Below are 12,776 nucleotides of genomic sequence, written 5' to 3' on the forward strand. Positions count from 1 at the left end.
GGCTCCTGACACTGGGCCCCCCGCCGCCCCTCTTGCCATCTCCTGCCCCACAGTCTGCCCACAGCACAGAGCCATCCTGTGGGAACATAATGCAGATCATGTAACTCCTCTCTCCAAAGCCTGTGGTGTGGCAGGGGCCTTAATGCCGTTTGTTTTTAGGTGGTGCTTGTGGCATGGTATATATGGTTAAAATCTCTTAGAGACACGCATTGAAGAGTTGATGGAAGAAATGGTAGGATGTTGAGGATTTGCTTTAAAGAAACAAAACCCAGTTTAGAGGGAAAGTGTGGGGTGTAGATGAAAGCAGATTCAAGGACAGTAATCATCTTTGTGGTTGTGTGATATGCACATGGGGGTTGGTTATGCTCTTCTCTCTCCTTTGGTGTAGATTTGAAATTTTCTGTAATGAAAAGTTAGGAAGTACACTGAGTGACGCCAGGGTCCTCACAGTGGCTTTGGAAGCTGCAGGATCTTCCCCCTCACCTCTCCTCCCTCATCGCCTCCCCCACCTGCTGCTGCCACCTGCCGCCTCTCTGCTCCCACAGCTCCCGGGCACGCACCTGCCTCGGGGCCTCTGCCGGCCGGCCCGTCCTTCCCGCAGCTCTCGGTTCACATATCACCTTCTGGCCGAGGCCCTGCTTGGCCATCGTGTCTAGAACTGAATCCCGACACCCTCTTGCTGGCACTCCCTGCTTTATTTTTGTTCAAAACCCCTATCACCTGTGGATATACTATGTGTTTTTCTTAAGGAATCTGTTTGCTGTCTGTCTGTCCACACTGGAATATGAGCTCCGTGTGGGAGCTCCCTCATTAGGTCACCGGCAACTAGACCAGGCCAGGCCAGTGGTAGGGCGTAATATTTACTGGTTGAACGATTGGCTGAACAATATAATTAAGAGATAAAGGAGTGAGCTGAGGATTTAGGGTGGGGGTGGGGCAAAGACAAGCTGGGGGCTGAGGGGCTTTTGCTGCCCAGCCCTCCCGCGAGGTGCCGTTCTCAAGGCCGTCTCTGGGAATGGCCCTGGAGCCGGGCGGCACCGCTACTGACCTCCCATCAAGCTCAGCCCCAGGTGGGAATAGGGTCTCCGAGGTAACAAGGAAGGATTGGGGCGCAGGGGCAGGGTAGGCCCCAAGATTCACTGAGCTAACGTTTTCTGGTGCCTCTCTCCACTCTGGGGACACGCAGAGGTAACGGATGGTGCCTGCAGCTGGAGGAAAACCCGGGAAGGACATGATGGTGGTGGGGGGAAGGACATGATGGTGGTGGGGGCAGTGGGAGCCCCTACGGGTGGTGGGGGTCTGGGTGGGCTTCCCTCCCTGCTTGCCGTGCACCAAGGGGCTCCCATGCGGCAGAGCCAGAGGGACCAGAAGCAGCTGTGGAGGCCCGGAGGGGCCTTGGCTCCTGGGCAGGCCTGGTCTTGGGCTGAGGAGGGTCCCTCAGCCTCTCTCTGCAGAGGGTCTCCAAGGTGGTCCTGAGCCCCCTCCCCTGTCTCTGCTCACAGCTGGCCGAGGCCCTGGACCTGTTTGAGAGGCAGATGCTCAAGGAGGAGCGTGTCCAGCCCCTGGAGTGCAACTACACGGTGCTGATCGGGGGCTGTGGGCGGGCCGGCTACCTCAAGAAGGCCTTCAGGCTGTATAATGATGTGAGTGTGGGGCTCGGGGCACACGTGGACTGGAGTCAGAAGGAGCCAGGGCAGGTTCTGAACACGGGGTTGCTGCTGGCACACGACCCTGGGCAGGTGGCTTTGCCCCCATCCCACCCCGGCCTCGGTGTCATCATTGTGTCTGTACAGTGGGTGTGATCTTGTGACAGTAAAGTGGGATGACACCTGCTGGGACATGGCAGTCCCTGAGCATCCCTTCCGTCTCCCCTGCCACTCCCACATTGTCCATGTTCCTTCTCTCTCTCCTTTTCCCCTCCCTGCCCCCCACATGTGCACCTTTCTCCCAAAGCTGGTCCTTTGAAAAAGGACTCATTCTTCTCAGAAGATCATTTCATTTTCAAAGGCCACCTCTTGGGTGTGTCTTATGTGTCATTCCTGATGCCTGGAAGTTTCTTTGGGAGTCAGGAAAAGAGCCTATGAGGACCATGGACTCTAGGAGATGTGATGTCTTCTCCTGCAGCCCAAAGCTGGGAACATCTTTTTTTCCAGCAGGGGCTCTTGGGCTTCCTGTCATTTGGGATAGTCCTACTCTGGGCCTTCAAGGGGAGAAGCTGCTGTTAGAAACAAAAAAGTAACACATTATATCCTCTAAAAGACCAAAATTGGAGTGTAGAAGGATGCGAGGCTGCCCAGCCCTGCCAGCTAACAGGAGAGCATCCAGGTGCTGAGTGAGGCCGTGAGGGGGTTGGTTTCCTGGGGCTGCTGGTTAATGGCCCTACAGGAGCACGTCCCTGCATTTGGAGGATCCTTTAAGGACTCCCCCCCCCGCCCCCGGTCACCTGCTCAGAGAAGCCCACACCACTTTATTTAATCACTGTTGTTCTTGAGCACTCTGCCTTTTTTTTTTTTTTTTTTTAATTTTATATTTTGGAATAGTTTTAGATGAATAAACAAGTTACAAAGACAGTGTAGTGTTCCCATACACCACCACCCCCACCCCAGTTTCCCCCTTTTTGGCATCTTGCGTTATGTGGTACCTTTGTCACCATTAAGGACCTAACCTTAGTGTGTCACTGTTCACTAAACTCAGGACTTGATTCAGATTTCACAGTCTTCCCACTGACGTCCTCTTCCTCTTCCAGCATCCAGTCCGGGCCCCCACACAGCATTTAGTTGTCGTGGCTCCTTAGGCCCCTGCTCTGTGAGTGTCCTCGTGGCTCCTGGCCTCAGCAGTGCTGGGGAAGGCCCATCGATTTGGGTTGGCCCGGTGTCTCCTCATGACGAAACTGGGGCTCTGGGAGGGGTCATACAACCCAGCTGCCAGCCGCCCTCCTGTCGGGGCGTGGGTGGGACTCGTCCCTTCTCCACTGGGAAGTCACTCTCCCCTTTCTGCGCTCTGTTCCTGGGATGCCGTCTAGCACTTATTCTGTGGTGAGGATGTGTTTGGGGTGTGTCGCCCCCTCTAGTGAGTAAGCTCAGTCAGGGCAGTGCCGGTGAGTACACATCTGTCGAAGGGCACGTGTCATCATTGTCATTTCTCAGATAAGAAACTGAGGCCCAGGAGGTGAGAGGGCATATCCCAGGTCACCCCACTAGAGAGCGTGGGAGCCGGGGTTTGGGCCCGCAGCTGCCTGGCTCTGCATGTGGGGCTCCCTGCACCCCGCTGGCCGTCTGCCTTCAGCCCGGTGGTCCTGCTCCGGGAGTCGTGAATTCTTGACTCGGTGTCAGCCCCAGCCCAGAGTTTCTGCCTCACAGGCCAGATGGGTCCTGAGCGTGTGTGTGGCTCCCACGCTCCCAACCGATGCTGCCGGCCCAGGGACCACCCAGCACGCTGACGGCCGCTCTCCTGCCTAACCCTTGCGATAGCTTTTCAGGGAGATGGGCAGCCCCGTGTTCACAATGGGGAGGCAGCTTGCTCGCGATTCCCCATTAGTGAGCAGCAGTGCTGGGGCCTAGTTTCTGCCCTTCCCTGACCAGATCCATCTTAGGGCCCCAGATGGTCAGGGCCGCCTCGACTGGCCTGCTGATGGGAACTTCGGGCGAGCCCCGCTGGATTCTCAGGGGGGGTTTGGTTTCTCGTTTTGTGTGTTTTGGGGGTTTGGGTCAGTTTCTGGAGTTGCTCTGGCTGAGTTGGGGGTCAGGGGAGCCAGGCTGTGGGGGTGCCACCAGCCTCTGCCCCAGCACATGCCTGGCTCCTGGGCCTTTTTCATCAGCAACGGACTCAACCCCTGTTCCTCAGAGGCGGCAGGCTCCTCGGGCTGCCCCCCTGCGTTGCCTGCGCCCCTGGAGCGGCTCACAGTCTCTCCCCATCCCGACAGATGAAAAAGCGGGGCCTGGAGCCCTCAGATGCCACCTACACGGCCCTGTTCAACGTCTGTGCCGAGTCGCCCTGGAAGGACTCGGCTCTGCAGAGCGCCCTGAGGCTGCGGCAGCAGCTGCAGGCCAGAAACTTCCAGCTCAACCTGAAGACGTACCACGCCCTACTAAAGACGGCCGCCCTGTGTGCCGACCTCAGGGTGTGCTTTGATGTGTTCAAGGTGGGACCCCCTCCTTCCTCTCTCCCACCTGGCGTGCTCAGCGGGTGTTAGGCCGGGGCAGGGCTGGGGGTTGGGTCTCGGAGGCCTCTGCACACGGGACGGTGAGTGTGCGCTGCCCTGGAGGAGCCCGTGCAGGACTCAGTGCCAGGGGAGGGAGGGAGGGTGGGCTTCCTGGCGGAGGGGTGCTTAGCAGGCGAGGGCCTCCTTAGAACGAGTGGTGGGGGCAGAAGGCCTGGGTGTCTGGAAGCTGCAGAGTCTGGGCTGCTTGGTGAGGCGAGTGTGGGCGCGAGGGGAGCAGGTGAGTGGCGGCACTGAGCAGGCGCCGTCTGGAAGAACCCGAGGTGCCAGGCTGCTTTGGGACATTGGTGTGGATCTGCCACTCCCCAGCAGCCCCACAGCCCAGGTTTTTTATTCCCAGTTTCACAGAGGAGACCCCCTAAAAGTCTTTGAGCAGGGGGAACCATGGGCAGGAGGTTGGTTCTACTATTTCAGGTGGCAAGAAAGAGATGGATTTGAGTTAACACCTTAATTGAAGGTTTATTGTAAAGGTTCCTGGGATGCAAGGAAAGAGTCAGGGTGTGGCGTGCCCATGGCGGCCTCATCATCGTGCGTCACCTCAGGCCAGCTCCCCGACACTGGCCAGTTCCTGGGTCAGTCAGTCAGGTCGAGCTGGTGGGGCAGGGACATGGGGTCTTGAACCTGGAGACCTCCTACAAATGACAGATCCCTCCGAGGGGTGCTGTGGGCAAGGCGGGCTGCTCATGCTCCCAGAGGGTGCAGCATAGCAAGCAGTCCACTGTCCTGACCTGTCCCCAGTGTCAGGTTGGTTTTGAGGCGGGTCACTGGCTGGCAGAGGATGGCCTGGAGGGACAAGGGCCTGTTGAGAGACGGCCGTGGCCGTTTGGGAGGAGTGCTGGGCCAGCACCCTGCTGGGACAGAGGCGGCCCTTGTGGGGAGGAGGGGAGTGGCAGGGCGGTGGGGACACCCACGCTGGCAAGGAGAGAAGAAGAGAGCTCGAGGAGAGGAGGTGGTGGGAGAACCAGGAGGGTGTGATTCACTGACAGCCCTGAGGGAGGCCAGTGGTGACCAGCGCCCTGAGCTCTTGCCACCTGCAGGTCCCTTGTTATCTCATGGAATGGCTCAAAAATTCCATAAGGCAGGTCCTAACTGTGACCCCACTCCACAATGGGAAAACTGAGGCCTGGGAGCTTCTTGCTGCCCATAGTGCAGCTAGGACTGAAGCCAGCCCTGTGCACTCTCCCAGCCTCAGGGCTGGGGGCTGAAAGTGGCTGCTGGGTGGGCATTGCAGAGATGTCCACAGAAGTGGTGGGAGCCGAGCCAGGAAGAGCAGCCTGGGAAAGGAGAGAGGCAGTCAGGCTGCCCTGTTAAGGAGCACGTCTCCGAGCCGCCCCAGTGCCGGTTTCGGGCTCCCGCCTCCTCAGCCCACAGCCTGGTCCTGGCCGGGCTGCCCCGAGCCTGACACCACTGGGACAGGCCCTGGGCTCTGCGTCTAGGAGAACTGAGCACCCCTGAAATAGTCACAGCCAGGGCTCTCTGCAGTGACGGGAGCTTTAGGCCCATGTGACAGTCTCTGCTCAGCCATGGTTGGCGTGACGCTGGTACTCCCCGCCCAGCTGTCCCTGGGGTGAGGGCAGGGGTTAAATACGTGCCCAGGATCAGACTGTCTCGGATTCCAGTGGCCTCCTCGTTCCCTCCCCAGGAAATCCTCCACAAAGGTCACGTGGCCACAGAGGAGACCTTCAACTTCCTGCTCATGGGCTGCATCCAGGATAAGAAGACAGGCTTCCGCCAGGCCCTGCAGGTCTGTCTAGGTGGCCCCAGCTCCCCGTCTATCCCGAGCACCTACTCCTGCCTGGGTGCAGTGTTTGCTGTTGCTGCTGTTGCCCTTCCCGATGCCCATCGGCATAGCCTGGTGTTCGCTGTGCTACGGGCAGCAGGCGGTGGAGGCCCCGGGGCGCAGGGCAGGCCAGCGGGGAGGGGTGCAGCCAGCCCGTGCTTTCCCCGCCCTGCCGTGCAGCCTCGGCTACACCCAGGTCTGCCAAGTCTGCTTGGCATTTCAGCCAGACCCCGAGGCAGGCAGACCCCCTGGTCTGCAGAGGGAGCAGTGGCCATTGTCACTGTCCTTCCTCCAGGCCTGGGTGGCAGCCACTCCACGGCTGGAGGCTGTGGCTCGGCAGGTTTCTTCTTTGTGGCGAGAAGCCAGCCACAGCCTGTGCCTCCCACTCCCTGACCTTGGTCCACTGTCGTCGGAGGCGATCTGGAATAATTCTGACAGCCAGTTGATGGCAAGCACTTGCTAGGCCGCCTGGCTGCTGACAAGGGAACCGAGGCTCACAGAGGCTGAGCCACCTGCTCAGGGCCCACGGCCAGGGAGCGGCAGAGCTGGGATCCAGACTAGGTCCGGCTGGCCCTGGAGCCTGGGCCCTGGCCCCAACGCTCGCTGCCGGGTGACAGCGTTTCCCCGCAAAACCTCAGTCCTGCCAGCCTTTCCCCATGGGATGTGGCTGTGAGACCCTCACCCTTCCCCAGCCCCTGCCCCGGGTGGCAGCGTGCCTCTTGCTAGGCCCGCCCGTCTGGGCCTGACCAGCCCCCGCTCTGCCTCGCACACATCCCTCACGGAGGCGGGAAGCGGCCTGGGCACCCCCGGAAGTGCAGGCCTGTGCGGAGCAAGCAGACAGAAGGGGCCCCTCGTGTGGATTAGAGACGGTGCTGGTCTTGGTGTCGGGGTGGCCTGGAAACAGCCAGAGCTGCCGAGGGTCAAGGTGCACTGTGAGTGCTGGCCTCTGCGTGCTCGTCTCACAGAGACACGGGCTCCCTGGGCCCCCGGCCGGTGAGGAAGAGCAGGGGGTGGCTGCAGCCTGCCTGTCTCTGAATCCGGCTCTCGCTCAGATCAGAGCTGCTGCCTGTCTGACCGTCTGTCAGACATGTTGGTACCTGTCAGCACCCCCAGGAAAGAGACACAGGCATCCAGATTGTTCCAGAAGCTGCCACTCTGACCCTCCCTCCCTTACACAGACTTGGGGCAAAGCCTGCTGCTTGATGCGGGAGCCCTGGGGAGAATCCAGAGGGGTGAAACCATGAGAACAATTTTGGGGTGAGCTAGGGGAAGGAATAGGGGTGAACAGGAGTGACTCCACCCCTTTGACATCCCTGTTTCCAAAACCTTGAGAGTCTCAGTGTGCAGAGCCTGATACTGGGTTCAACACTTTCTGCATCCTCATTGCGCCCTTCCCTGCCAAAGGCTCTGAGGGAGCCCTGAGCTTTTTCTCTTCTGAGCAGGTGTGGCGGCAGATGCTGAGTTTGGGGCTCAGGCCGAGCCGCCACGGCTACAACCTGCTGTTGGGGGCAGCTCGGGACTGTGGCCTGGGGGACCCAGAGGTAGCCTCAGAGCTGTTCCTGAGGCCCAGGGAGGAGACGGTCCTGCTCCAGCCCCCAGCAGGCCGGCGGCGGGCGAGGAGGAGAGTCCAGGCCAGTGACAGTGTGTCGGCCAAGCTGCACGTGGACGCCCTGGAGAGGCAGCTGTTTCTCGAACCTTCTCAGGCACTTGAGGGGCCTCCAGAGCCTCAGGAAGCCAGAGCCTCCAGCCAGACCCAGTCTGAGGTGGAAACCCAGGCAGAGCCTGAACACTCGGGGGCCTTCACCCCCATGACCCTGGAGCCCCCACCCCCTAGGGTGGAGGTCAACTTGCTGACCCTTGGGGTGGTCCCTTCAGCGGTGGTCTCCTTTGGGGCAGTGGCCACCCCCGCAGACCGGCTGGCCTTGATGGGGGGCATGGAGGGCTTCCTGAGCAAGATGGCAGAGCACGGGCTCCAGCCCGACATCAAAACCCTCACGCTGCTGGCGGAGGTTGTGGAGCCTGGGAGCCCTGCCGAGTCCTCGCTGCTGACCCTGCTGGACACGTGCCCGGTGGAGGTGGATGTGACGTTCTTCAACACACTGATGAGGAAGAGGAGCAAATGGGGGGACCTGGAGGGGGCCAAGGTAAGGGGCTCAGAGGTGGGCACTGGGCTCTCCGCCCTGAGGAACTGGCCCTGAGTGAGGTGGCAGGCACCCAATGGTGACTAGACCCACGCACGCCTGCCCCTTCAGGGAGCTGGTAGCTGCAGGGGGCGGGCGGGTGTTAGACATGGCGCTGCTGCTGGGTGTGCTGGGCGCCACGGGAGCACGCCTGGTCGGGTCCCAGGAGGCCCTGGGGAGGCAGCCTCTGAGGGCTGGTGACCTGTGATGGTGCCCCAGGGCTTCCCCTTGGGCCCCCCCACCTGAGCCCTCACTCTGTGCTGACACAGCTCTGAGTGCTTCACGGCTGCTGGTTTCTCTGCGGGTCACACCCGAGGGTGGTTTGTGGTTTTCCCCATTTCACAGACAGGACCACGAAGTGCAGAAGTCATGTCCCACCTACTTGGTTCCGTGCTGGTGAGGGATGGAGCCGGCATGGGAGCCTGGGGCTCCTAACTGCTCCCCGTGTGTTAGAGGCCCCGTGACATGCTCATGTCCCCAGCTCAGAAGTGGGGGAGCCTGAGTTTGAGCCTGGGTCCTCTGGCTCAGCAGCCAGCACTTTGGTCACAAAACTGTAGTGGCCTGGGAAGGCCTGTCCGTTGAGCTCTTTGCTAGTTTTGTGGTGGAAGCTCAGCCAGCCCCGAGAGTGGCCCCATCACCCTTCCCTGACCAGACGAGAGTGACGTCGAACTCAGCTCCAGGCAGGACTGAATGGGAAGAGCTGGGGCCCTTGCAGGGTTTTGTCCATTCACACAAGCTTTTACGTGAAGCTTTTTTTGTCAAAAGTACTGGCCTGGGCACTTCGCGAGCTTCTCAGACGACAGGCACAGCACCCGCCTTCAAGCCCGCCGTGCATAGCCCAACCTCCTCTAGGCAAGCCCTCCCCAGGGCTCTCCCTGACCCTGCTCGGTGGAGCAGATGGTCTCTGCCTCCTGCCTGACCACTGAGCTTCCCGAGGTTCCAGGCAGGTGCCTGGCAAAGGCTGAAGAGAATAGTGCAGGGATGGCCATTAGGAGCTTGCAGTGGGGTGTCAGGGGCTGCCCGGGGGGCTGCAGGAGACATGTGACACTGGCTGTCAAGAAAGGAATGAGAACAGTGAGGGGTTTTGTGGGGAAGTGGACGCAGGCAGACAGGCTGTACCTGGGGGGCTGGGCAGCATGCGGGGCCTTGAAGGCCAAATGAAGGCCCAGAATACACTGTGGGCAGCTGAGGGGCCTGTGGGGCCTTGGAGCAGGACTGTGCCCCAGGGTCTCTAGTGTCCCGTGATGGCTTGGTTAGAGAAGGTGCTCACCAGAGCTGGTGGGTCACGGTGACACTGTTCCCACAGGCACTGTTGCCAGTCCTAGCAAAGAGAGGACTTGTCCCCAACCTGCAGACTTTCTGCAACCTGGCTATTGGGTGCCGCAGGCCCAGGGATGGGCTGCAGCTGCTTGCAGACATGAAGGTGAGTGGTTCTAGGCCTGGGCAGGACGCCTGTGCACTGAGGGGAGCCCTGGTGGGGGCTTCTGCACGCAGACAGGATGGCCACCGGGGGGCAGGGAGAGTGAGAGGGTTCCCGCTTCCACTTGGGAAAAAGGAGAATCTGCCAAGGTGCTGCAGGTTTTAGCATTTGAGAGCAGGTTTTTACATCGAACTTGATGGATGCTGGGCAGTTTTGTCCCCAACACTCCAGAGGGCAGAAGGTATGCCTGGAGCAGAGACACGCAGCCATAGGGGGCATGTTAGAATTCTTGGGGAGCTGGGGGAGTCAAGTTTTCAAGGCCCCTGAGATCTCTGACCCATATCCCACCCTGTCAAGTGGACTTCATCTGACCTCAGCAGAGGGCACTTCTGGGCCCAGTCACAGTCTCTCTTGTCCCCTCTGGACACCACTGGACTCGCCTGGTCACGCTGGGTAAACCCCCACTGAGAGCCGGGGAGGTGGGGCCTGCATGTCAGCAGAGCCCAGGGCAGGTGTGCTCTCCTGCAGGAGGACCGGGCACAACGCGTGGTTGCCCAAGGCTCTGCCCTTCAGTCCCTGGTTGCTGGTCTTCGCAGTGGACCTAACCAGCTGCTGACCCCCGGGCCGGACAGGCCGCAGGGAGCTGCCGAGTCCCCGCACTGCCATGTTCTCCATGACCTATGCCTGTGACATTCCAGAAATCCCAGATGACTCCCAACACCCACGTCTACAGCACCCTCATCAACGCAGCCGTCAAGCGGCTGGACTACACCTACCTCATCGCCATCCTCAAGGACATGAGGCGGAGTGGGGTCCCGGTCAACGAGGTGGTCATCCGCCAGCTGGAGTTTGCTGCGAGGTACCCTCCCACCTTCGACCGGGTGAGTGCACCACACTCCAGAATGCTTGCGGACCCCTTAGCCACCCGTCACCACCTGCCCTCCCACTGCTGCTCCTGGCGCTTTAGGACAGGCCTTCCCTGGCTTACAGCTGTCAGAGGTTCCCCTTAGGAGAGAATCCAAACTCCTTTGAGAACCCAGCCTGCAGGTCCCTGTTTACACGGCTTGTTTCCTCGCAGGCCTCTCTTCCCCTGGTTCACTCACTGGCCTTCCACCACCTTCTGGACACCACCAGGCTGTCCCTGCCTCAACGAGGCCCCTGGCTTCAGTGGCTCTTCCTCAGCAGCGCCCGCTGCCCCCCGCCCACCACACACAGCACTCGCACCATGCTCTTCATCTGACTTTGTGCTCACTCGTGCACCTCCTCTCCACTGGTCCTAGGCGCCTGGGGTGGGGCGGGGCAGCCCTTCTGGGTCCCTGGGCCTGCACGTTGCCTATAGCCTGGTTTTTGAGCACATGGGGGCAGCAGCAGAGCGTGTGCACCTGTTTCTGTAACAGCCACTTCTCTCTCTGCTGTCCTGAATTGTTCAGGCTCTGGTGGTTCCGTTTCGGGTCTTCCAAGTCAGAGCCCCTGTGTCCCAAAGGACACACCCAGACAGGGAGGGAGACAGGTGGGCACGGGGCCAGGGATGCTGTACAGGCGGGACACCCGAGTGCCACTGTGACGGCTGAGTAGGAAGTACTAGGCCAAGACAGCAGTGGAGAGACACCAGGCAGAGGGCACAGCCAGGCAACCCTGAAAGGGTTTTTCCTTACTGATTCCTCGGGGTTCTTTATATATTCAAGACGCTAGACTTCTTTGGTTATCTGTTGCAGATAATCTTCTGGTTGAGTGGATTCTCTTCACTCTGGTGCAGAGCCCACTAAGGGGTCTTAGGTTTGACTCAAGTCATGACTGCCATAGGCTGAAAGCTTATTGTAATGAAATCATATATTCGTACTCCAATTATGATGGTGGATTTGTTTATTTCTGTTCGTGGTTCTAGCAACTTTTGTTGTATTTTGTTTTATCATAGCAGTTGTGGTTTTATCTAAATACCATGCAGAAAGTCCAGAGTTCCCATATACCCTCTGACACAAAGTTTTCCCTATTAACATTTTGCATTAGTGTGGTGCTTTACAAATGATGAAACAATGCTATCATAATCATGCTGTTAAATTTAGCCCACTGTTTACCTTAGGGTTCACTCTTTGGGTTGTACAGTTCTATTGGTGGTTTTTTTTGTTTATACAACCTAAAATTCCCCTTTTTATCCCTCTTCTCAGTATACATTTCAGTGGTGTTAATCACGTTAACAATCAGCCACCGCCAGAGCTCTTCCATCACTCCAAAGAGAAACTCCAACCACCCAACCATTAATCCCCACTCCCTCTCCCACCCCAGCCCCTGGTAACTTGTATTCTAGTTTCGGCCTTAATGAATTTGCATATTCTGCTTATTTCATTTAAGTGAGATCATATGGTATTTATCCTTATTTTGCTCAACATGCCTTCCATGTTGTCGCATGGGTCAGAACTTCGTGTTTTATGGCTGAATAGTATTTTACTGAACATATAGAGCACCTTTTGTTCATCCAATCTGTTGATGGGCACTTGGGATGCTTCTACCTTTTGGCAACTTTGAATAATGCTGCTCTGAACAACGGTGTGCAAACATCTGTTCAAGTCCCCGTTTTCAATTCTCTTGGGTGTATACCTAGAAGTGGGATTGCCAGATCATATGGTAATTACATAAACTTTCTAAGGAACTGCCAAACTTTTTCATAGTGGCTATACCATTTTACATTCCCATCATCAATGAATGAGTGTTCCTATTTCTCCACATCCTCTACTACATTTTTTTTTTAATAGTAGCCACTATGGTGGGTGTGAGATGATATTTCATTGTGGTTTTGATTTGCATTTCCCTGATAGCTAATGACACTGAGCATCTTTGCATATTTTTATTGATCATTTGTATACCTTTAGAGAAATAGCCAAGTTTTTTGCCCACTTTTAGACCCTTATCAGATACATGGTTTCCAAATATTTTCTTCCTTTCTGTAGGTTTTCCTTTTATTTTCTTGATAAAGTCATTTGATTTATATACTTAAGTTTTCAGTTTTGGTGAGGTCTCAGTTTCCTTTATTTTGCCTGTGCTTTTGGTGTAAAGTCTGCGAAACCACTGCCTAACACAAGGTCCTGAAGATGCCTTCCCATGTTTTCTTCTAAGAGTTTGATAGTTTTAGTTCTTAGTAAGGTTGTTTTGTATATTCTGAGGCCATATTGGGTCCATATA

At 57.6% G+C, this 12,776-nt stretch overlaps 1 protein-coding gene across 5 annotated transcripts in view; it reads left to right on the forward strand.

The window, feature by feature from the left end:
* LOC119517806 (pentatricopeptide repeat-containing protein 1, mitochondrial-like) overlaps positions 1 to 12,776 on the forward strand; it is a 36,267-nt gene that overhangs the window by 2,852 nt on the left and 20,639 nt on the right. For 4 of the 5 annotated variants that reach the window (XM_037814825.1, XM_037814822.1, XM_037814826.1 and 1 more), the window contains exons 3-8: positions 1,503 to 1,643; positions 3,923 to 4,141; positions 5,862 to 5,963; positions 7,442 to 8,143; positions 9,486 to 9,602; positions 10,298 to 10,480. In XM_037814825.1, the coding sequence (XP_037670753.1) occupies positions 1,503 to 1,643; positions 3,923 to 4,141; positions 5,862 to 5,963; positions 7,442 to 8,143; positions 9,486 to 9,602; positions 10,298 to 10,480 (1,464 nt within the window). The remainder of the gene's footprint in view (positions 1 to 1,502; positions 1,644 to 3,922; positions 4,142 to 5,861; positions 5,964 to 7,441; positions 8,144 to 9,485; positions 9,603 to 10,297; positions 10,481 to 12,776) is intronic. The other variant, XM_037814824.1, reaches the window with a different exon arrangement.

Source organism: Choloepus didactylus, chromosome 21 (assembly GCF_015220235.1).
Source record: "Choloepus didactylus isolate mChoDid1 chromosome 21, mChoDid1.pri, whole genome shotgun sequence".
Taxonomy (NCBI): domain Eukaryota; kingdom Metazoa; phylum Chordata; class Mammalia; order Pilosa; family Megalonychidae; genus Choloepus; species Choloepus didactylus.